The 25,173-nt window shown below is 36.4% G+C and overlaps 1 protein-coding gene across 12 annotated transcripts in view; it reads right to left on the minus strand.

Moving 5' to 3' along the window:
- The window catches only part of FAM13A (family with sequence similarity 13 member A), a 418,718-nt gene that overhangs the window by 42,456 nt on the left and 351,089 nt on the right, over positions 1–25,173 (minus strand). For all 12 annotated transcript variants that reach the window (XM_033214803.1, XM_033214801.1, XM_033214804.1 and 9 more), the window contains 3 exons: positions 22,119–22,160; positions 19,290–19,469; positions 12,647–12,833 (listed from right to left, as the gene is read on the minus strand). In XM_033214803.1, the coding sequence (XP_033070694.1) occupies positions 12,647–12,833; positions 19,290–19,469; positions 22,119–22,160 (409 nt within the window). The remainder of the gene's footprint in view (positions 1–12,646; positions 12,834–19,289; positions 19,470–22,118; positions 22,161–25,173) is intronic.

Here is a 25,173-nt window from a genome sequence, read left to right on the forward strand (position 1 = left end):
CTCTCTCTATATATATATATGTTTAAGAATGTATATATACATTCTTATATATATGCATACATACATTTATATATATTCAGTGTATACTGATAAAATTGAAGGTGGGGTATACACATATATGTATACATACATACACACATGCACACACACACATATACATACTCAGTGTATACTGCTAATATTATCTAGAGTAACATGTAGCTTATACATAAGCTGTAAAATATCTATAAACAGAAATGAAAATTTAAGAACCTTTCTTTCTACAATATTTAATGTTAAACTTTATATTAGCCAAGATGGAAAAAGACAGAAAACCTAATTTGAACAGTATGTATTTTCAGCTGACCAGGTAGGGTTAATGCTTACCAAGAGGCATATATGTAAGATCTTTTTGACTGTCTCTGTGAATATGGCCAATGCTTTCTAAATATCATTCAGGTGACTAGAACAGAATAAGTAAGCCATTTCCTTGAAGGGAGATTAACACATAAGCAAACAAGAGAATATCTGAATTCAGCAAACTCAAAAACAAAGCTGCCTTGGAAATTTGGACCTGAATTTTGTTAACTCAGATTTATATCTGCATTAAAAGGATATTAAGCATAATCCACTCATCCTGTGTCATCAAGGTAAATTATACATATATGAAAGTAACATATGTTCATCTACATATCAATAACATTCCATTATAATAAAACCATTTACTAAGTAAATCTAATTAAGATTCACGATAATCCCATGAAGTTGGCATTTACAATGATCTCCACAAAATAAACACATAATTAGAATAGAAAACTAATCTTTGGCTTGGTAGATAGCTGAATTATTTTCCATTTATGTTGGTTTGGCCAATCTGCCTGGAATTCTCAGTTTGACACCTTGGGCTCCATTAAAGAATAGAAACAAAGAGAGGTATCATAGTGTAATAGTTATGACGGTGGCTCTGAATCAGAATACTTGGGTTAGAATTCCAGTTCCACCATTTGCCAATTGCATGACCCTACTTGAGCCTTAATTTCCTCATCTGGAAAATGAAGATGGCAACAATAGTTAACATAGGGTGGTTATGAGGATTAAATAAAGTGATATATAAAGTACTAGAATAATGATGGGCGTGGTGACTCACACCTGTAATCCCAGCACTTTGGGAGGCTGAGGTGGGCAGATCACGAGGTCAAGAGATTGATACCATTCTGACCAACACAGTGAAACCCCATCTCTACTAAAAATACAAAAATTAGCTGGGTGTGGTGGCACGTGCCTGCAGTCCCAGCTACTTGGGAGGCTGAGGCAGGAGAACTGCTTGAACCCGGGAGGCGGAGGTTGCAGTGAGCCAAGATTGCGCCACTGCACTCCAGCCTAGCAACACTGAGAGACTCCGTTCCAAAAAAAAAAAAAAACAGAATAATGCCTGGTACGTTTAATGAATACTGTTAATAATATAATGAATGAATTGTTGACATTATTGTTTCTGAACCAAGGAAAACATTTTATTGTTATTTGTTATAATATCTCCAAGATGTTTGTTATAATGTCTCCAAGGAAAATATTTTACTGTTATTTGTTCACAGTCAAGACACTGTCTGAAGAACAGGAAATACAGTGTGTCTGCCATTAGAATACTAGAATACTGAACATCAATTTACACACTTAGATAATTTTAGAATGGATCCAAGAAATTAAAAATTACAACATCAATTTTATTCATACCTCTAAAGTCTGAGTTAGAAGAGGCTCCCATTAAATCAAGAATAATTGCTCTTATTACCTGAATGTGACTTTCCTGATGAAGAGGGATGTATCTATGACAAAGAATCTTTGTTCCCATTGGTAATCTTCAATAGATTATCAGAATCTTTAGTGTAAGATCTAGTGCAATAGTATTAGGTTTTCCTAAAGCTCTGAAACATGAATTCCAAAGGAAAGCACAATCCTCTATCCTCAGTTCATTTCACAGCAGCCCCAATGAAATGATACATTCATAATTACATGTAAATGACTATTTCCAAAGAACTAATCATTTTCAGATCAAGGCTAAGAAATATTCAGATCCTTCCTGTAGGAGATAGCTTAAAAGAAAAAAATAAAATAAAAAAAGAAATATTCACAAAGAATAAGAGTGAACAGAAAATAAAACAATAGCATTATATAAATTTAGAGATATTTCAGTTAGAAGACGTTAGAAGGTTAGAAGATGGATTTTTTTTTTTTTCCCTAAACAGAAGAACCAAAATATAACTGATACAGGTGTTAGGAACTACAGAATAAAGTCAGTTAGGTCACACAGCTTTGCAAAAAGCAGTTGTGAGATATGAGAAAGCTTAGCTGACCTCCAGGGTTAAAACAAGTATTAACTTCTTCAACTCCATCCCTACTTTTTACATGTTTTATCCATAAGTTTAAGAACTCTCCAACGATTTGAGGTTTTGTAGATGTAATTCACAAAGGCTGATTTCCAATATTGTTCAACATTCTTCTCTAAGGCTTTTTAGTAATTCTAATTGTCATGTTATTTCTGTACACATCTGAGCCTGCTGAATATTCATTGTCTGGTTTCACTAAAACAGCATGCAGGTACACAGTGTTCCTTTCCTAAGGTAGCTGGATGCACCTATACCTTTTGGAAATGGAAAATCTGAAGAATGCTACAACCGGAAAATTTTTTTTTTTTTTCAGAATCAAACTAACAAGGGTAGTAAACATCCATGAGTACAGTAACAAAACTATGTATTTCCATGGGCACAATACATTTTGTAGATTCTAATTTGTATTCTTTGTCTTGGGGTTAGGGAGGAATGATTAAGATAAAGAAATAGATCAGTAATCTCTCTACTTCACTAAGATGAGGGAAGGGAAAAGTGTAATGTACAGGTCAAAATAATGCTGAAATGCAGAATGCTTTTGAGAAGTAGACCTTCAGATGTGCTCCAGGTGCTAATAGTACTTGTCTTACAAGAAAATATTGAGTCATTGTCTTTTGAAGGTTTTAAACAGTTTTATGTCCCAAACACATCTCTACCAGGTGTGGTAAAAGAGTAGTCTATTAATGTTTTCATTGATTAGATGTTGAAGTAATAGAATATTGTGGAAGTGTTTTATTACATTAATTTTTATTTTAATTCCTTTTCTAAATTTGGGATTTTTTTTAAAGGTAATAGGTAATTTTTAAAAAGCAGCAAAGAACAGATTGTGACTTTAGGTCTAATTTAATAAAGTTGCTTCTTGTGTTGCAATTTTTTTCAACTAGATAAAGCCTAGTTTATAATCCATAAAATTCTGACTCATGTAAGTCCTATCAATGACTTTCAAAACACAGAATCACTATGGCATAATTTATTTTGATAATTTTGGGGTGTCAGAGGAACTAAATTTTAAAAACCATTCTCCTTAATTATAAAGATAACCTCAAGTCTAAAAGAGCAAAAGCCTTGATAAAGGTTCATTTTAGACTGTGGAATTTATTTTCGATTATTTTTCTTTCTCCCTCTCTGTGTTGGCGTTGAAAGCTAGGCTCAAAACCTGTTTGACCACTGACTGAAGCACTTAAAAACACTTGGAATAAAAACAAATTCATCTTCTAAAACTGTAAAATGCTGACAAAGCTTTAATAGAGGACACACACAAAAATGCCTCTCTCAATATACAAACAGCTCAATCTGAAGGCTACAGGAATGCTGTTAGTCACAACAGGTTCATTATTCTAACCTTGAGCTCTAAGAGAAGGAGAATATTTGATAGTCTCGTTAAGAAAGGATTAATGGCATATTTGAATTCTTTTTTGTACCCTTTTGTACATTTTATGTTTTATTGCTTAAAATTGTATAAGCTCATCCATATTCAAAAAGAACTACTGGTATCATAAAGGATGCCTATGAAGAGTTTGCCAGTTGTCCACCCAAACCCATGCTATGCTTCTTCCACCGTCATAAAGTAGTTAGATGCCCAGCAACAATACATTTCCCAGTCTCTCTTGTGATCAGGTACAACCATGTGACTGACTGCTCTCCAATGGGATGTGAGAAGTGATATGTGTGGCTTCCAGACTGGCCAATACAATGCTTCACCAGGTATAGACACTCTTCAACTTACCATGGAGGTTATATCCCAATAAACCCATGGTAATTAGAAAATATCATAAGCCAAAAATGCTTTTAGTACACCTAACCTACTGAATGGCACACCTTAGCCTAGCCCAAACATGGTCAGAACACTTAAATTAGCTTACAGTTGGGCAAAATCACCTAACAGAAAGCCCATTTTATAACAAAAGTGTTGAATATCTCATGTAAGTATAGAATACTATACTTACTGAAAGTAAAAATCCAGATGGTTGTATGGATACTCGAAGTACGGCTTCTACTGAATATGTATAGCCTTCTTTCCTTACTCAATAGTACAAAATGGAAAGGAATCCTAGATGTGTGCATAAACATGAAGAGGCTGATACAAGTTAGAAGAGTATTCACTTTTCATATATGAAATGTGGGCTGTGGTTAAAACACAAAGATAGACCTTTGGTGTTATGCAAAGGAGGCAGTGGGGGAAAGTTGTTGGAGTTTTTGACGAGATGGTCTTTAGATCAAAGTGATCTATGATCACACCACTCCACTTGTCCATCGGGTTCCATCTCCTATCCCCTATCAAGAACATTGCTCCTGCAACGGATCTCTCTTGCATCGTCATCTCCTCCTCTCCATTGGCTTGTCTTATACAAATATTCTGTAACATCACTGCCTTCTAAAAACTGTCTTCAGCTTATATTCTCTCCAACTGCTACCTCGTTTTTCTTCCCCCCTGTAAGGCAAAACCTGTTCAAAGACTTTCCATATTTGCAGTATCCAACTCATTTCCTCTTAGGCTTTCTTGATCCCACTTAATCAGGCTCTTCCTGCCTCTTCCCACCGATAGAGCTCCCATCAAGGTAGCTGTGGGTTAGCTAGATATATGTGAAATTATCACTCACTCCCTATTTCAATTTTTTTCTTCTGATTTTCTCTGGACCTAAATCTAATGAGGCTCTTGCCTTCATGTTGCACTGGAGATTGGCAGCAGCTCCTTCTTAGTCCCTTGTGGTGCTCCCTTCTCATCTGCTTACCTCCTAAATGTTGGTATGTCTCAGGGCTTAGTCCTTGGACCCTTTCTTTTTACCCTTTCTACTCGGTCCTTTGGTGTCAGCTTATCCACTCTCAAGGGTTTACAAACCAACTGTGTGCCAAAGACTTATAAAATTATTTATTTCCTCTCTCCCTTGACCTCCAGATTAATATATCTAACTGCCTACTTGAATTCTTTACTAGATTATGTCAATTATTTTACTTTAGTCCTTATCCATTTCTTATCACCCCATACACTATACTTAACACAGTTGCCATAGTGATCCTTTTATAAGGTATGTCGCAAAATGGCTTCCTTCCCCTCTCAATCTTCTGTGGCTCCTCATCCTACTTAAGGTAACTGCTAAAGTCCTAAAAATGGCTATGAAGCCTTAGGTGATCAGGACCTCTGCTACACCTTTGTTCTCATCTCCTACAATGCTCCTCTCAACTCTGTTCTAACCATGGCCACCACTTCCCTGTCCTCAAAGGCTCAGCATGCTGCTCCCTCTGCCTGGATTTTCTCTCCCCAGATATCCTGATGGCTCATTGCCTCAACTCCTTCAGATCTCTGCACAAGCATCATTTTCAGCGAGGCCTGACATGAATATCCTCTAAGATATCGATCCTTTACCTCTTACCACTTTCCATACTCTTTACCCTGCCTTATTTCTCTCCACAGCATGTATTGCCATCTGACTAGATATTTCTTTCTTATCTATCTCATTTTATGAGACTGCAAACTTCAGGAAGGTAGAGTGTGTGTCTGTTTTGATCATATTGTGTCCTTAGTGTTGAAAATAGTGCTTGTCATACAGTTAGCTGTTGTGTGATTGAAGGAATAAATAATTTTAAGTCAGTGGTTCACACTGTTGGACTTTTTTACATTATTATTTGATACCACCCAGAAAATCACGATCATGTAGTTTTTGACAAGAGTTCTTGCTGAGTTGCGTTACACTGAAAACAATGGTTGAAAATTGCTGCATTACGTAGATAATTGTTTTGTAGCAGCAGACATGTTCTGGAGAGGAAAGTGAGTAGAGGCTTGGAGACATGTTGGCTGGCTGTTTCAATATTCCAAATTAGTTATAATAAGAGCCTCAGCTATGTACTCGCAACGCAAAAAGGGAAAGGAGATGCACATAATATCTTTTTAAAAAGCAGAATCAACTAAATTTGACAAATGATTAAAATGCTGAAAGAAGGATGGAGGTGAGGAAAAGGAAAGGACTTGGAAAATGACTAAGGAGACGATGATGTGATTGAATCAGATGGGACTCTTGAATGAAAAAGAGATTGAGGAGAAGATGATGAGTTTGGTTTCAACATGTTGAGTTTAAAGTATTCTCTGGGGTGAACTGCAGACAGAATCCATCAAATGTTAATTTGTAAGTCATTTGTAGAGAGGTGACAACTGAAACCATGGAACTGGAGAAGCTCTGAAAGTTCAGATAGAAAAGAGATATGAGACAAAAATCTAGGTAACATTTAAATCCAAGCATGATTTATGGGAGCTTAGCCAGGGAAGGATACAGCAAAGAAGAAAACAGTCATTGTGGTATGAGGACAAGGAGAGGTCAACATCATTGAGACCCAGTGAGAAAGGGTTCAGACAAAGAGCCATAAAGTATCAAACACCCCAAGGCCTTGAGGAGGCCAAGAACTAGATGAAGTCATAGCACAGGGACCAGTGATAGCACAAAAGACCAGTAGAGACATGAAGAAAAGTTCTGTAGAGAACGGGGTTGGGGGTGGAATCTAGACTATAGGGATTGATGTATAAATATGAAAAGAAGCATGGGGTCTGGGGGTGGCACCTCACTCCTGTAATCCTAGCACTTTGGGAGGCTGAGGTGGGAGGATCACTTGAGGCCAGAAGTTTGAGACCAGCCTGGGCAACATAGTGAAACTCTGTCTCTAAAAAACATTTTAAAAATCAGCTGGGTGTGGTGGCACATGCCTACGGTCCTGGCTACTTGGGAGGCTGGGGCAGGAGGATCCCTTAAGCCCAGGAGTTGGGTGTTGCAGTGAGCTTTGATCATACTACTGCACTCCAGGCTGGATGACAGAGTGAGACTCTGCCTCTTAAAAAAAATAGAAGAACTGAAACTAACAAGTACAGACTGTTCAAAATGTGTGATGGTAAAATGAAGAAAAGAGATTGGCCATCAGAGCAGAGGGAGCAGAAACACATTTACTGTGTTCAGTTTTACCTATTCTTTAGCATATTTAGTTGCATTTAAATCTCACAAAAAAAACACAATCTCACAAAAAGCTGCTATTTTACAGATGAAGTAAAAGGCTAAGTAATGTGCTTTACTTGCCATAGCTATGAAGTGAGATAGCTGGAACTGAAATTCAGGTATGATTATAAGACCTATTCTCCTTTCTTGAACCTTGACTGAGATTTCATGTACACCTGAAACTAAAAGGAAGTTGTTCATAAATAAGAGATCTATAGACTTTGTTTGTATTTTTTTATATATTAAATGTAATATTATAGAATTCATAGAATCACACAGAACATATGTGGAGAGAAGAGAAACAATTACCTCTAATACTACTGCCACCACCATAATGCAATCATACAATCACTTTTAGCTATATATATATCCTTTTAGCCTTTTTTCCTAGGAATGAATATGTCATACATGTATGTGCATGCACTGTAGATAATGCTTCATAACCTATTTTTATATTGAAGGGCAGTACAGTGGAATCCCAGCTCCACCACTTATGTGTGACCTAGTTTAATTAATCTCCTGTGCCTAATTTTCCTCATGATTAGAATGGGAATAACAATATCTACCTATGGATTATTTTATTGGGAGGGTTAAAATTGAGAATATATGCAAAGCACTTAAAATATAACTTGTCAAATATTTTCTATTTTATTATATAATCTTCATAACTATAATTTTGAATCATTACAGAATATTTTATTGAGTTGACATTCAAATGTTACTTGTCTCCTCTTCTACTTTTGAACATTTAAATTGCTTCTAATTCTTGATTAGAAGTAGCTGTGCAGTGAGCAAATTAATACATATGGTTTTTTCAATATTTAAGATTATACACCTAGTGGCTGAGTGTGGTGGCTCATGCCTGTAATCCCAGCACTTTGGGAAGCCGAGGCAGGCAGATCAACTGAGGTCAGGAGTTCGGGACCAGCCTGGCCAACATGGTGAAACCCCATCTCTAGTAAAATACAAATACTAGCTGGGCATAGTAGTCTGCACCTGCAAACCCAGCTACTCGGGAGGCTGAGGCAGAAGAATCGCTTGAACCCGGGACGGGGAGGTTGCAGCAAGCTGAGATCGCGTCATTGCACTCCAGTGGGCAATAAGAGTGAAACTCCATCTCAAACAAACAAACAAACAAACAAAAAAGGATTATGCACCTAGAACAGAGTAGCAGAAGGAGGATTATTGGATAAAATGCATGAATGGGTTGTGATTTTTGACTCAAAGTATTAAATTCTGCCCTAGAGCGGAAGTTTGGAGATAGACTTTTTTTTTCTAAGCCATTGGAGATAAGCCAATAGTGAGGAAGTGTGTATGTGTAAATATGTTTTTATGCCTGTGTGAGGTAGGCTGGGAGATGGATGTAAAAACTAGAATTTCCAAAAATACTTTTCACCTTAGAGGTTAGTCTTAGAATTTAGGAAACTTACTTTGTCATTTGAGCAGGAAAGAAAATAAAATAGGCAGAGAGCTAGAGAAATTTGGAAGTGAAGCGAGGGAAGTTGAAACAGAAGCTGGTTATTTCAGCTCTTCAAAGTAAAAGAGGAGATAAGGTTTTCTTCTGGGAGAGAAGGAAGGGCACAGGTATGAGCTTGGGGTTTAAGGAAAGGGAAAGGTTGAAATTGTGGCAATAATTTGAGGTAAGGCAGTGCAGTCTGATGCCCAGACTGATACCTCACTGCCCCGATTGCTGAGCTCTGAATTATCTGTAGTTTCTCGGTCTCTGCTGATCATGATATCCTCAAGAGGCAAAAGGACAGAGGGAGAAAGGAGCCAGATAGTTCCCACTGTAAAGATACCACATCTGTAAGATGCTTTTCCAGGTCTACACTATATTCTCCTCTTTGGCTGTGCTGTGGGCCAGCAAGATCACTGTGAAGACATTTACTCACTGTCTTCAGTTACTGTCCTATCATCTTCTCCTAAAAAATGGCTCTTGCTGCCATCTTTCTACCAACACTGTTCTTACTAAGATCACCAGGGAGCTACATTTTGCTAATGTCAAGGGTCGAACTCGCAGTCTTCTACTTGACCTATCATCTGATTATCCTTCCTCTTTGAGACCCTTGGTTACTTGGCTTCTAAGATACCAAACTTACCTCATTTTTCTTCTAGTTTTCTGGCTGCTGCTTCTTAAGTTTCTTCTGCTGGCTTCTCATCTCCCCATTCTCTGCCTCAAGGCCTTGTGAGAAGGCCTTTTCTATCCATATTCACTCCCTTGGTTATCTCAGCCAGTGTATTGTCTTTAAATGTCATTTATAATGCTCATGACTCCCACATTTGTATCTTTAAGGAGGACATTCTCCCGAAACTCTAGGCCCAGAAGCCCAGTTGCCTCTCTAATATCTCTCCTCTTAGATGTCTAACGGGCAGCTCAGTCTTTCCATGTCAGAAACTGAACTTAGGATATGACTCCCAAAACTTCTACCTACCTCATCTCAGTAAATTGGCAATACCAGTCTCCCGGCTGCTCAGGCCAAAAATCTTGGAATCATCTTTGACTCCTCTTTTGCTTTCATACCCCACATTGAATCTGTCAGGTGATTTTGTCAATTCTATCTTCAAAATACATTCATTTTCTTACCCCACCTCATGACCACTGCAGTGCACAACTCCCAGGGGGAACAATTCATGTTTTAGTTGATGGGAACAGTGCTCCCTAGACCAGTGCAAGGTACAGCCCGTGAGTCCATATAGCTGGCTCTTGTATCACTTCAGTTCAAACCATCATCATCTCAAACCCAGATGACTGTAATGACTCCTAACTGGTCTCTCTGCTTCTGCCCTTGCCTGCTTACTGTCTATTCTCAACAAAACATCACCAAATTTAAAGTAAGCCAGGTCACTGTTCTACTGAGAACTCAATGGCTTCTCCTCTCACCCAGAATAAAGGAGGGGTCCTTACAATGATCTATAAGGACCTATTTAATGTGCCCTGCCTTTCCATTACCTCTTTCACTTTGCTCACTCTTTTCCAATGGTAATGGTGTCTCTGTGGTTCCTTGAATATTCCAGAAAAAATTGTCTCAAAGCCCTTGCACCTGTGATTCCATCAATAAGGCTTGCTTCCTTACTTCCTCTAGTTCTTTATACTCAAGTGTCAAATTCTCAGAGAAGTCTCCTCTGGTTATTCCATTTAAAACTGCATCCCTTGCCCCCTCACAGTTCCTGTCCCCATTCCCTAGATATTTTTTCTTTCTACCTAATATACTTTATTCTTTACTTATTTATCTTGGTTATTGTCTGTTTCCCTGACTAGAATGTAAGCTCCAGGAAGGCAGGAATTGTTACCTATTTTTCTCATTACTGTATCCACAGGATCTAAACTATTTTCTGCCACATAGAAGACATATAATTATGTATAATTTTTTTAAGCAATAGAAACAAATGTTTGGTCAGAATGTAAAGAACTTAAAACAGGCTAGGGAAAGGTTTTGGAGGAAAGTTGGGGAAAGTAGAATTAGAAAGTTAAAAATAAGGGGGAAGTGAAGATACACAACTTAACTTTCAGGATGTAGTCTTAACACTAGTCTTTGTTGTATTCCCTGGCTCTTTGCTTTGTGGTTACTTGAGAAGATTATATGTTTAAATTCATAGAATATAAGAATTGGAAAACATCTTTGAGAACACCCTCACTTTAGAGATGAGGAAGTTTTTCTTCTAAGTTGTATTGGCAGGGTTTTAAGTTATTCATTGCAACAAAGACACGGTCCACTGAGCTCACATGTGACAGGCACAATCCTGGAATGCGGAAACTGGCAACTGAGGTAGGGGCAAGTTCTTTCACATAAAAATCCCCAAATGGAATTAGGATCTTCCATCCCAATGTTTTTCAGCACAGACCATGTCCATAGTTTTATCAGTAAACACATATTCTAAGGAGTATATGTACTTTTCCACTTCTATTAACTATTACCATCTAACTAACTTATGACACTATTCCTGGTAGAAAAAATTAATGGCTTAAATGAACGTAAAAAGGGATTCAAACTGAGAAGCCTGCTTCATAGCTTCTTTTCACACTATAAAGTCAAGTCTCAGACTTCCAGTCATCAGATATCTCTTTGGCAGATAAGCAAATCATGGGCCAAATAGAGAGCTAATGACGTTAATACCATTTATTTTATTTAAATATTTACTTTTAACAACAAAAATGAAATTATCAGTGTTAAAAAAGTGTGTCATGATTCCAAACTTTAAATTCTTTATTTTGAGAATTGTACCAGACATAAGTCTGAGGTAGATGATTACTTCTGTCCATTCTAGCTGATCAGTTTACCTCCAGAAACCATGCATTGAGACATTATGGGGGAAAAAATCCTAGATTTGCATTTATGTATATTTTACTTATGGAAAAATTCGAAATCTTCTCCGAGCACATGCAGAAATTGACAATGAGAAAATAGGTGGCCCGTGAATTTTATTGAATGTATGAAAAAAACACCATGGAGCTAAAAACTGGTCAGAGACAAACTACTTCAGAGGAATTTGCACACCAAACAGTAGGAGAGGCTATTGTCTATTTTCATTAGGGATTCCAGTTCATGTCATGTTATAAAATGTATCTCCAGGTTTTTGGGTTTGTTGTTTTTTTTAATTAAAGGGACAGACTTTGTTGCTTACTTTTCAGAGAAACTAACGCATAAAGGAAGAAGGATGATGAATGTTAATAGTTACACTGAACAAATATTTAGCCATTGATTAAACCACTTGTAAAAACGTATACTATGTATTGAATTAATGGTCCAAGATTCAGGTCTGAGGCAACTACGTAGGGATTAGTTTCTTTTTGTTTCTGATTAATTTGGAAGAAAATACTTTAAAATAGTATAGATTTGAAATGAAATTTCTGAACATGAAGAGATATCTGAACACGAAGATAGCTGATCCTCTTTCACTGTGCATTTCACCTTGCTTTAAGTTCATTCATTAATGTATAAAACACATTCATTTAGACAAGAACAAATAGAATGGGGAAAAAGAAGAAAAAATGCTTTATGGGCAATTTTATTTCAAAAACAAAATTTAAAAATGCTTGAAAAAAATGAGAAAAAAACAATGGAAATCAGAGTGTGTGGTGTCTCTTGTTCCTCTGTAGAACGTAATATTTCTCAGCCTTAATTTTTGTATTTATTAAAAAGAAATACATATATATATATACTTAGTAGCTCTAAGGTCTCTTCCAGAACTCATATTCTATAACATTATAAAACCGAAGACTGAAATTACTTTTAATTTTTTTACAAAGCAAAGAAAAGAGATGTAATATTTCCTAACAAGTAAAATTTTATAGACATATTCACTTACCACAAGACCATCTTGATTGTCATGGAGCTCAGAAAGTTTAGTACTGGATTTCTGACGTTTAGGTTTGCTCCTTTCTCCAACATAACCAGAAGTATTTTCTTGTACTTTTTCGACTTCCTGAGTATTCAAAATACAATCATCAAGGTGGTTGAACCCAGAAGGAATATTTTCTTTGTTGATAAGTCCCCTTGAATTGAGAAAAAAGCTTAATTTTATTTTAAAAGATCAAATGGTCATTTAATGATACTCTAACTACATCATATCATACCTAGGAAATCCAAAGAGTGCCCAGAAATTCCAGTTTGCATCTCTGATCAAAATCTGAGCAGAGTGCTACTCCTGGGACTGCTTGGTGCCAAACAAATCAAATTGAAAGAGAAATAATTCCTAGAGGCAAATTGGCAAGAGCGGCTTCTACCAATGGACAGCTTTTGTATTTTACTAAAAGTAATTTGTATTCAAACAGGGAGAACAGTGCAAGTTTATACAGAAATTTCCTATTATTCACAGTAGATGTTTAAATATATAATTTCAAATTTATAAATTAATACAGTGTATGGAGCAAAATCTAAAAAGGAATTATATCTTCCATTTTAGTAGTATAGCAATGTGTATTTCAATCTCACTGAATTAGTAATAGATAATCTTAGTAGAAATATAAGTTAATAAAAACTATGGAATATAAAACATTTTAACTGAAATCTGGATTTGTTACTTCCAAGTACAGACATCTTTCATGACATAGTTGTAGAAGTAGATATGAATGTTGTAATTACAGAATTTAATTCATTTGATGTTCATGAAACAGTTTTAAGTATTAATATCTTAAGCATTCCTATAATAGGTTTTCACAAAAGTAAATTAGCAAACTGAGTTAAAAAAAAAAAAGAAACAATATCATGGAACAAATAAAACCATCAGCACAGCACCATGGCTTGGTAAGGAACAAATAAGTGAGACTTTACTCTCCTCCTTCATGGTATGAATGAGTTAATGTACCTCCCTAAACACCTAAAACTGTATCGTGAAATAAATGAATTCTAAAGAGTAAAAAATACATATCATATTTTACTATTGGCTCAACTATATCCCAAAATGAAAGATAACATTAAATATTTATTCTGAAATCTAAATTCGTATCTTTAGACAGGGTATAACAGAGGCAAAATTATGAATTAAATACTATCATAATCTTTTCAAAGTTATACTCTCTTTGGTAATTTTTAACACTATATTTTAGTCTTTTTTCTCCAACTTTAATGTGAAAATATATATTTAGTAAAATTATGTACAAGATTTATGCACATTTATGAGATTTTCTAAGTACAAAGTAATTGAAGACAGGAGGAGCAGCTGATAAGGACTAAATGCAAGCATGTATACTCATACACATGCTCTTCAATCTCTCCCCTCCACACACCGAGAGCAGTGCCTTCTGTGGGTGGCTGGATGAATTTGATCTAATTCTAAAACTCAAAAATTATTTATTTTACTATTTAAATTCTATCTTCTTATCACTCTTCATACTTTTTCCTAGCCTGTTTTTCTGTTTGTTTTTTATTTATTTTTAATTTTTGTGTGTGTGCACAGTAGGTGTATATACTTCTGGGGTACATGAGATATTTTGATACAGGCATGCAATGCATAATAATTACATCAAGGTAAATGAGGTATCCATTCCATCAGGCATTTTTTCTTTGTGTTACAAACAATCCGATTACACTCTTTTAGATATTTTTAATGTACAATTAATTTATTTTTGACTCTAATCATCATGTTGTCCTACCAAATACGAGGTCTTTTGCAAACTATGTTTTTGTACCCATTAACCTAGCTTTTGGCATACATGTCCAATTATAACTTTTTTTTCATTTTTTTTTTGAGACAGAGTCTCGCTCTGTCATCCAGACTGGAGTGCAGTGGTGCGATCTCAGCTCACTGCAACCTCAACCTCCCAGGTTTAAGCGATTCTCCTGCCTCAGCCTCCTGAGTAGCTGGGACTACAGGCATGTGCCACCACGCTGGCTAATTTTTGTATTTTTAGTAGAGACGGGGTTTCATCATATTGGCCAGGCTGTTCTCAAACTCCTGGCCTCAAGCGATCTGCCCGCCTTGGCTTCCCAGAGTGCTGGGATTACAGGCGTGAGCCACTGTGCCCGGCCTCAATTACAACTTTTAAATGGAGGACCTTGAATGCTTGAAAGCTAGTATGGACTGACTTATGTACCCTCAAAATTCGCATTTGGAAGTCCTAATCCCCAATGTGACCATATTTGGAGACAGGGCCTTTAAGGAGGTAAATAAGGTTAAAAGAGTCATAGGGTGGGACCCTAATCCAATAGGACTAATGTCCTTGTAAGAAGAGGGAGAGACATCAGGAGTGTGCACACAGAGGAAGGGGCACGAGCAGACACAGTGAGAAGGTAGCCATCTGCATGCCAATGTGAGAGGCCTCAACAGAAATAGACACTTCTAGCACCTTGACCTTGAACTTACAGCTTCTAGAACCATCAGAAGATAAATTTCTGTTGTTGAAGCCACCCAGTCGGTGGTATTTTGTTATGGCAGCCCAAGCAGACTAAAGACAACAGCTAAAAACTATTTTATTTTATTTTATTTTATTTTATTTTATTTTTTTGAGGCGGAGTCTCGCTCTGTCGCCCGGACTGGAGTGCAGTGGCCGGATCTCAGCTCACTGCAAGCTCCGCCTCCCGGGTTTACGCCATTCTCCTGCCTCAGCCTCCCGAGTAGCTGGGACTACAGGCGCCCGCCACCTCGCCTGGCTAGTTTTTGTATTTTTTTTTAGTAGAGACGGGGTTTCACTGTGTTAGCCAGGATGGTTTCGATCTCCTGACCTCGTGATCCGCCCGTCTCGGCCTCCCAAAGTGCTGGGATTACAGGCTTGAGCTACCGCACCCGGCCTAAAAACTATTTTAAAAAATAAGACACTAAAATTTATTTTATGATCTTTTTGAATAGTGAATGAATGACTAGAATAAATCCTGTCAAAATAAATATATGAAAATCTGACCATGCTATTGTGCTCATGTGCAAATCTTGTTCTCCCCCGAGGAAAGTCTTTGCTTTTACGGGCATCCATGTGTCTCTTCTACTTCACTTTGTTGAACTCTAATTTCAGTTACACTATAGATCCAAGAGTCTGGGTGCAATATCTGTTTTTCATCACTGAATCACCTTATAGTACTGGGTCCTCAATTACACTGTTAAAGACTTTGGAGGCACTTTATTTAGATACAGCTCTGTATAAAACACGATTGTATTTCTTTAAATCTAATCTTAGATGGAGCAGGTGTACTCAATTCCTTCCTGCAATATTCTGTCAGATTTCAATCATATTTGACATAACTTGGATTTGACTGAACTTAGATCTCTGGACCTCTCACTTTCATTATCTAGATTTATTTCCACATTTTTTCAGGATTTTCTCCTCACCCCTACATACCTACTTAATGTCCTGGAAATGCCGAACTATTTATTATTCCCCAAATATAGCCTGCTTTCTTTTACTTTGCAGGATTTTAATATAGTCTTTATATAACAAAGAAACATTTGGATCAATTTTCCAGTTCATTGTGTTTTTGGAAGATTGAAAACCATTTTCACTTAAATGATGCTTTGCTTTAAAAACATATTTATTATGATTTTTTTCAAACATATACAGAAGTAGAGACACTATCACAACAAACTTCCGTATACCCATCACCAAAATTTCACATTTCCGTAAACTTGGCAGATAAATTTTTTACTAAATGAATTTAGCTGAATATTTTTACATAATGAAGATTTTATGTTTAAACTTTTATGTTTATATAGTAGCAAACAGTAATATAGGTCTGATTATATTTCCTTATGAATTCAGACAAATAACAAATCATTTGTACCTATGAATGAAGTTATTTGTAGTCTTCGTCTATCTTTGGTACTGCTATTTCAAAAATTGGCCATGATGACTTTAGTACGACTTTACTGACTCTTTTACTCATCTTGAAATATAGTCATCATTGGCTTCTTCAAGAATACTTTTTAATTTGTTGCATCTCTAAGTTACTAGAGGCAAAATAATAGATAATAATATAAACAGATTCCTATGTTTCTAAACACTTTTTAACCACTTCAAAAAGCTTATAGTTTTGAATAGAATATTACAGCCTAGCTTAATCTTTCCTTATTTTTTGAATAAAGACTTGTGAAAAATCTTAAATGAATCAATTGTATAGAAGCATATACTATGATAAACTCATTGACTATAGGCTATATTAATGATTCTTGACCTTCTTATAATTTATGACATGTTCATGACTCTCCTGGAGATACTGGAGAAGACGTTTATGGTGGTGGCTCATTGAAAGGAAGGTTAAAAGAGAATTCTGACACTGAAGAGGAGATGCTAAAAGAATCAGCCTGCTGGAAAAGTATTTCAAGCAAGCAGATGAGCAAAAGGAAAAGAGTGGAGGTGGGAAGAAATAAGTGGAATGAGAATGCTGGATCAAGGAAGTTGAATGAAACGATGACAGAACCCAGCATGAAGATGAGGGGAGAAGGATTGCAGGAAATGACTACTGACCTGTGGTCAAAGCTGGACCAGACAAACTTAGGGGATCTGGGGGCTTGAGAGATAAGGGTCTCAGTCTTCCAAAGACCTGGAGAGCTAAGAGAAGCCGTTCAGTATGGACTGGGAGTTGAAGGACTATCAAGACATGATTGTGTCACAGTGTGTCAGGTTAGGTACTATTTGCACCCCAAGATTCTCTTCCTCAATGCCCAACTATAATTTGACCAGGAGGAGTGGTGAAGGCAATACCAAGAGAAGAACAATTAAGGGAAAGGCTAGGGTTTCATGGGTATAGTCTTCAGACCATCACTCAGCTACCATTCCGCATCTCCTTTTGTTCTCCTGATGTTGCTGGTAAAAAACAATCAAGATAACTTATGCTAGAAATGTTCCTGGGCTTGGGAAGCTCTCTATTTAAGTTCTTCAGGAGAGGTGAGGCTGTGCTTCACATTTCCCTGCCCTGTCTGGCCCTCATCTGTTTTTACCTCCACTGTCCTCCCCAAGACCTGCTGCCAAGCATCCACCAACAGCACCATCACACTCTGTTCTCTCTCATGCTCCCCACCACTTCCCACTTCCACCTGCTAGCCCTCTGTCCAAACAAAGAGGGTGGAAAGCAGGATATCGTGACACACTGAGGATATTTTTAAAATGCAAAATGTTGCTACATACTCCTCAGCAAAAAATGAGGCAGAGGATAAGAACAGTGTCAAATGAATAATTTGTGCTTTCTCTACAACATATTAGAGGTAGTATATAAACTAATTATATTTCTAAACATTTTCTATAAACATGTCAGTAGCTAATTTTAAATGTGAATATCTCATGTCATGCCACAGGAGTAGAAGAAATGTAAATATCTCCTGTATTATAATTTTTCTATTTTCTAAATGAAATATTACAACGATTCTATCCACCAGCTCCATGAGAATTTATTTGAAAAGTACTGCATATGTTACTTGTAAATCAGTGGGTTATATTATTGATACTGCTTTATTTCTAAAGTTACATTTGCTAATATAGCACTTCAACATCTCGGTGAGGTACAGCATGAAACTTATTTATACTGTTTATCTTTTGTGTTTTTCTTTAAACAAAACAAAGCTTTTTTGCTTTTTCCATAAAGGGTTTAATGTAGATTATGAGTCTAGGTGAAAAAGAATGAGAATGAGGGGTGTATGACTATTATATATTCATAAAAATTAAAAATTAAAAAAGAAAAGAAAGAAAAAGAATGAGGGGGGCTAGGGTCTGGTTCAGTTAAGTTTTCGACATTTAATAAGGAGATCAAAACAACCACCATAAAGAGGCTGAAGGCTACAATCAATAAAAATAACCTTGGAACCTTCAGGGAAAATATATGAGTATCTGCATAGTCTATTCTCTATATAAATTTATTTTCCTTGACAATTTAAATCATGATTATTAAATAATATAAATGGTAATTGCTCATCTGTATTTTATTAAATCTTTTTTCATGGAGAATAAAGTTCTTTGTAATACTGTTCTTAAAATCCATACTATGGGAATGCCTTAAAATTAGTGATTATTGTAATTAAGAACTTAGGCTTTTCATTTTTTGAGTAGATTTAAGCCTAACCTTTCTTATGCTAAACCATAATCAAATGTTAGAGTATTATAGTGATATCTGACTATTTAATCACATAAATATAATGGAGAAATCAGCTGCTTCATAAACAAGTCTCAATAGTCAACTTAATGTTGTCTAGCAAGAAAAAAAAATACCATATGGTAACTTTCTCTACCCATGGTTCAGAATCCCTCTAAATAAGATATTTATGAGGAAGCCATAGGGTGTATTCAATCAGAGGTGGTTTCTAACAACATACCAAATGTCTGGATGAAACAGAAATATTTATGCAATCACCTATAAATTTCCAAATGTAGCTAAGTTTAAAATAGACAAACTGAAAACTCTTAAAGTTTTAACCTAAATACTGAAATGGGAGAGGACCAGGAGGTACGACTATAACACAGTGACTAATTTGGGTGTATATTTTTTAAAAGAAGAGAAAACTCAAGTACAAGGAAGAATCAATGCCAACTCACTTGTCTCTCCCACGTCGAACTTCATCCTGCTCCTTGGACTGGCGGCGGCGCTGTCTGGCAGATGTGGCAGAAGATGCAGATGGTGTTCCAGATTCTGAGTCCTCTGAACTTTGACCTCCAGAGTTATTAACATCAAAAAGATGTTGTTCTACAGCTGATCGGATGGTTCTTTCTAACAGTCTGGCAAAAAAGAATGCAGAGTCATTTGAGCAGTCAAGTTCATCAGTGATCACCTTAAAAAAATATGTGCCTACAGTTTTGGGAACACCTGTATTTCCAATGGAAGGTCTTTAGAACTTCATGAGCAATGATGAGGCATTAATCTAAAAAATATCTGCATTATGTGCTAAAACCAAAAGTAAATGAAAATAATTCTGCCAATTTAATTACTTTCTCATTTTCATGAAGCTAGTATTGCTGAAATGCTCATGGCAAGTCTAGCAACAATTATGAGGCATTCAGGAAACCGGGGTCAGTTAATATAAGGTAGAATGAGGAAAGATTTTTTTTTTTGCCCTCATAGAATAATAGTAGACCTATTCTCACAAAGGCAATTTCATACCAATTCTACAGAGGAAGAGAGAGTGATTTGCAAAGCAAACTGGCACAAATAATTTTATGATGCCTATTATCTATTTAGAATCTAAGACAAATTATATGAAAATAATGATATTTGGGGGAAAAACTCACCAGAACAATTAGAACTCATAACAGCATGGCATAATCTTTCCTAACCTCTATTCAATTAAATTGTGATGTTTATAATTAAAGTTGTATTCATGCAAACACCCCAAAACATATTATTGAAATTGGAAGGATAGATTTACTTTGTTCAACCTGAGGAAAACAGATAAGCACAAAGGGCTGAAAAGTGAATGGTAAGCTATAAATGGAATCATTTTTAAAGCTGTAGAATCTTTCAAGGTGTGTAAACCTTCTTTTAGCACCACATTATTTCCAAATAAGCTGTTTTGGAAAGTTCTTGACTCTTCAAACCACGTTTCTCTTCACTTGAAAAAGAACTATACATATATTCTAAATGCTCAGGCTGAGAAATAGCATTTACTTAAATAAAATGTGTTTTGAGAACTTAACTAATTTCAGATTTTTCAAATGCAGTTTTATAATCCACTCATAGTTATCTTATTCAAATTTTATTAAAAATATTTTAAGATCAGGAGGAAGTATAGTCCAATTAACTTGGGCATTAGAACTTTTATACATAGAACTCCATGTGTCAAATGATTCAAGATTATTTAATCGCAGTTCAGAGGATTGTGAGTAAATTAATATACACATAAGAGATGTATACAACATATAAATAACACATTCATGAGGAAGCCATAAAATGCATTATGTCAGAGGTGGCCTCCTACAACATACCAAACATCCAGATGAAACTGAAATACCTAAACAGAACAACCCTGCACCTTTTCCAAGCTATACAAGACCCATAAGGAAAGGTTATTAGGAAATGAAAAAGGCAAGAATATGTCAGTCTTGGTGCAGTTCTTGAATATCTTTGAAACTGACAAAGCCAAAGGAGGTCAGTCCTGCCCTCTGATTGTTTTCTCTCCCAACAAGGAATTAAAAAAATTGAAATTCATCCTGTTAGATTCAAATTCATTTCAACTAGTGCTTCTTCTAATTCTTCTCTCTTCTCCCTGTCACACCACATCCACCCCACCTCCTACACCTGATCCTTGCCAAGAAAAGATGCTCCAAAAAGGCCCACTCATGTCCCAGCAAGTAAGGAGAACAGGTACGTGTGATGGAAACATATGTGGGCCAGGAGCTGTTCCGTCATTCAATGACTATTTACTTAGTGTCTAATATATGCCAGGCACTTTTCTAGGCAGTAGGGAGATAGCAATGAACATGACAGACAAGCTCCTTGTATTTACAGAGCTTACATTCCTGTAGGGCAAGATAGATAATAAAGAAATAATGTAATTTCCAATAGTAGTAAGTTCTCTAAAACACTGAGTAAAGTGGTGGCAAGTGAATATGGGTAGTTAGGAATAGAATCCTGGATAAGATGACACTTGAACAAGGAGTGAATGATACGAAAGTGCTGGTCAGGCTGAGGAACAGCCAACACAAAGTCTCTGAGGCAGCAATAAGGTTGGCCCTCCCTGGGAACAGTAGGTCATGTGGCTGAAGTGTAATGAGCAATATGGTCAGAGGCGTTAGCAAGGACTGATAACTGGAGTTTAGGTTTAGTCTAAGTGTCAGTGGACGACTTTGGAGGAAGTGGTGTGTGATGACATAATTAAGAGAGTACTGCCACTGCCCTGTGGACCAGGGACTTGTTGCCATCACTAATTTGCTTTCTTTTCTGCATCCCTGTTAGACTGTAACATCCTTGAAGACAGGGCCCAAGGCATCTTTGACATTACACATCTAACATGTACCTGGTGTGCTGCAGGCACTCAGTCAATGTAGGTTCAGTCAAATGAACTAAGCAGGAGTAAAGACATGATTAATGGTTTAACCTTTAATTACATTATCCACTGCAAGATGCCTCCTAAAGCACATTAGACTGCTTGCTAATATTAAATGATCCTGGCATTATTTTTAATGAAGTAAACAAAAAGCTCATATTTTCTAATGTTGGAGTTGTCTGTAGGAATACACATACAGAAGCTCAAATAAGAAAACCTATGTAGTCCTCTCCTCCATATAGTTTAAAAGTCACTGGCTGCTTATTATCTGAATCTTCCAATACTGTACACCATTAGACTTGCTTTTTTTTTTTTCTGTTTAATAAGTGGGAAAGGGCATTAAAAATAAAACCCAGAGCCCAAAAACCCAACCCAAATAACTTACTCTCCAGTTGCAGACACATTGCTGACTTGGGGTACATGAGCACTGCAGAAAAGAAGCAAAGAGAAAGAAAGTCAGGTTAGATGAAAGATCAGAGATGATGAACCAAACATCTGAAGCGGATCGCAGGCTGAAAGAAATTAGCTCATTCCCAAGTGATCCTCAAAACAATGTTTAACCATTCAATGAAAGATGCTCATTTTCGCTTGTTTCTAGAAATGGAGATGGCCCGGCTTCCTTATAACAGTGGCTTTTTCTCCTTTTAAAAGATGTCCATGGCAGACAATTCTATACATTTGGAGAACCATCTCTTAGCTGTCAACCTATTGCCACAGCAGCCCTAGTTCAAGGTCTTTCATTTTCCTAAAATGTCAGTTGTGGCCAAGTGACTTCCTGCCACCTACTTCACCTATTTCTATCTTTCCCCAGCCCAAATCCATTCCCTTCCTTCTCCTCTTAGGCCAGGAAACAGAACATCTTTCTAAAACTCGGCCCTCAACAGGCAGAGGGCAGTGGGGACCACAGGGATAGAGAACAAGGAACCAATGTTGTTTTCTATATGACTATTTCTAAACCATATTTTCGAAGCCACATTTTTTTCCTAAGTTTCTCAGGATGGAAAGCATCTCAAGCTCTGTAATGTGTCAGCTTAACATCTAATTTATAATGTTTTTGTTGAGCACTTACAAACTTTCATGACTTTCCCATTTTTTCTAAAGCCTGAATTCTTTTAAAAGTATTGAGAAGTGGTCAACACAAAGTAGAATGATAAAATTACAAAACACTATCAGGTTAGCAAGCTTTGGAACTTTCCCCCTCATGCTTGCACTTATGGTCACATAACCACAATGAGTGTTGAGGCTGGCAGTTATACAATTATATAATTGTATTAACACATTACATTCTCACAACCTGCCCTCTAGTGTTTAGTTGGCTTTTGAATCAAGATTTAAAAGTGTCTGTCCTTTAAAAAAAGAGGTTAAATATTGAGCAGATCTGAGACAATCTTTAGTCGTGTCAAACTATTGTTCTACCTAATAGTTCTAATAGTTCTTTTCCTTCTTTGTAGAAGACATTCAAAGAAAATCAAAGTTGTTAAGGACCAACATTGATAGTTGTCTTTCAATTACTCCAAACATTCTAATTTATACGGTATAATTTTCAACATATGAATATGTTGCTTGGGAATCATCTGTCAGGTTTTTCTCCCATGTAAGTGTATATCTCATCTCTTTCAATGTAGAATCTCAAAGTCTCAAGGCATTGTATAATATTTCTCATTTTCTTTCATCACACTCCCTCCCACTACCACCACCATCATGTCTTCCATAGTACTCATTATCCCAGAGGTGATCAAAAAATGTTACTCTTTAGCCCAAGACAATTTTCTTTAGTTAAAGCTGTAGTTCTTTGTTATGGCCACAGACCATGGCTGAAACCCAGAAAAACCACATAAAATCATGTGATTAGGGAAGCTGATTCAAGTAAGTATTAAATAATTAAGAAGATAAATAAATACATACAAACACCTAAGACTTACTGAGTACTTACTATGTTCCAGACACTGTGCTAAGTACTTTTTACATAGTTTTTTTTTTCACTTATTATTTACAACAACCCTATGAAGAGGTACTACTGTTTTCAGATGAAGAGGGTAGAAAGGTTAAATAACTTACCCACAGCCATAGAGCCAAGAAATAGGATGAGCTGGGATTTGAACCAAGAAAAGTTTTAGCTCAGAGTCTAAGCTCTTAATCACTCCACTAGCTTGTCTTTCAATCTATTACTCACTACAGTCATCTCTGGATATGGAGGCCTGGCCTTAGGTATTTTACTTTGCTTTTAATTACAACAATTTCTCTTCTGCCTTACAATGCCTGTTATTCATAGTGGTTCCCAGGCTACATAACCAACAATAAACCCCTTTCTGCTTTCTGTCTTTAACTGGAACAAGTAGTTCTTGCTTTTGCTACTTTGTGGCTCACCCTCTGTAAATTCAACACTATATAATTAACTCCTATACTCCACTTCTCAGTACAGTTACACAACCTTGGTTTTGAGAGCAGGGACCCATGTGAGTAATGACTCGGGGAAAACTCAGAAGAGAGTAAAGAATGTGGATCTGCTAGATGCTAAAAAACATTCCAAAGACACGTCATTAGCTTGTTAGTCCCCTATGCCATCTCAGAATGAAGACATGTATTTCCTTTCATCCTTTCTACATCGTTTTGAACTGTCTTCTTTTTGACTATTAAAGCAGATCCTGATGTTTTGACGTTCATTTTCTATGAAGGGAGAGTGAAGAAAGAAAGGCAAGAAAGAAAAAGACAAGGAAACAACAAACAAGATGAGGGTCTGAGATTTCTAACTCTTTAAATAAGTGCTTCTTCATTCTTAATGTGCATAGGAAATCACCTTGGCACTTGTTAATACAGACTGTGATTCAGCAGGTCTAGGTCTTGGGAAGGGGAAGCTGAGACTGCATTTCTAATACACTCCTCAGTGATTCTAAAACTGTTGGTTTGTGGAAGACACTGAGTGGCAGAAGCTCTATATCCTTGCAACCAAAATTCTTTAAAACTTCAATTACTTAAATATCCCAATAATGATTTTTAAGTACTGTAATCTTTAAAAAAAAAATTTTTTTTTATTATACTTTAAGTTCTAGGGTACATGTGCATAACGTGCAGGTTTGTTACATATATATACTTGTGCCATGTTGGTGTGCTGCACCCATTAACTCGTCAGCACCCATCAACTCGTCATTTACATCAGGTATAACTCCCAATGCAAACCCTCCCCCCTCCCCCCTGTAATCTAAGTAATGAAGGTATGATACAGAAAACTCATGTTAACCTCAGTGAATAAAAGTCAACACATTGAAATTTCTCCAATAGCTTAGAGAAAAATGACCTGAACCATCTAAATCAGTTGTAGAGCACATTTCTCAGAATACAAAAGTAAACAAATAAATCAATAATAAAACCAAGTAATTAAATCATATTCATATTTTTGCTAGTATATTTATTTTAGGACAGTTTTAGAATAAAGTGTGATG

The sequence above is a fragment of the Trachypithecus francoisi genome, unplaced genomic scaffold (assembly GCF_009764315.1).
Source record: "Trachypithecus francoisi isolate TF-2019V2 unplaced genomic scaffold, Tfra_2.0 Lachesis_group1, whole genome shotgun sequence".
NCBI classification, from domain to species: domain Eukaryota; kingdom Metazoa; phylum Chordata; class Mammalia; order Primates; family Cercopithecidae; genus Trachypithecus; species Trachypithecus francoisi.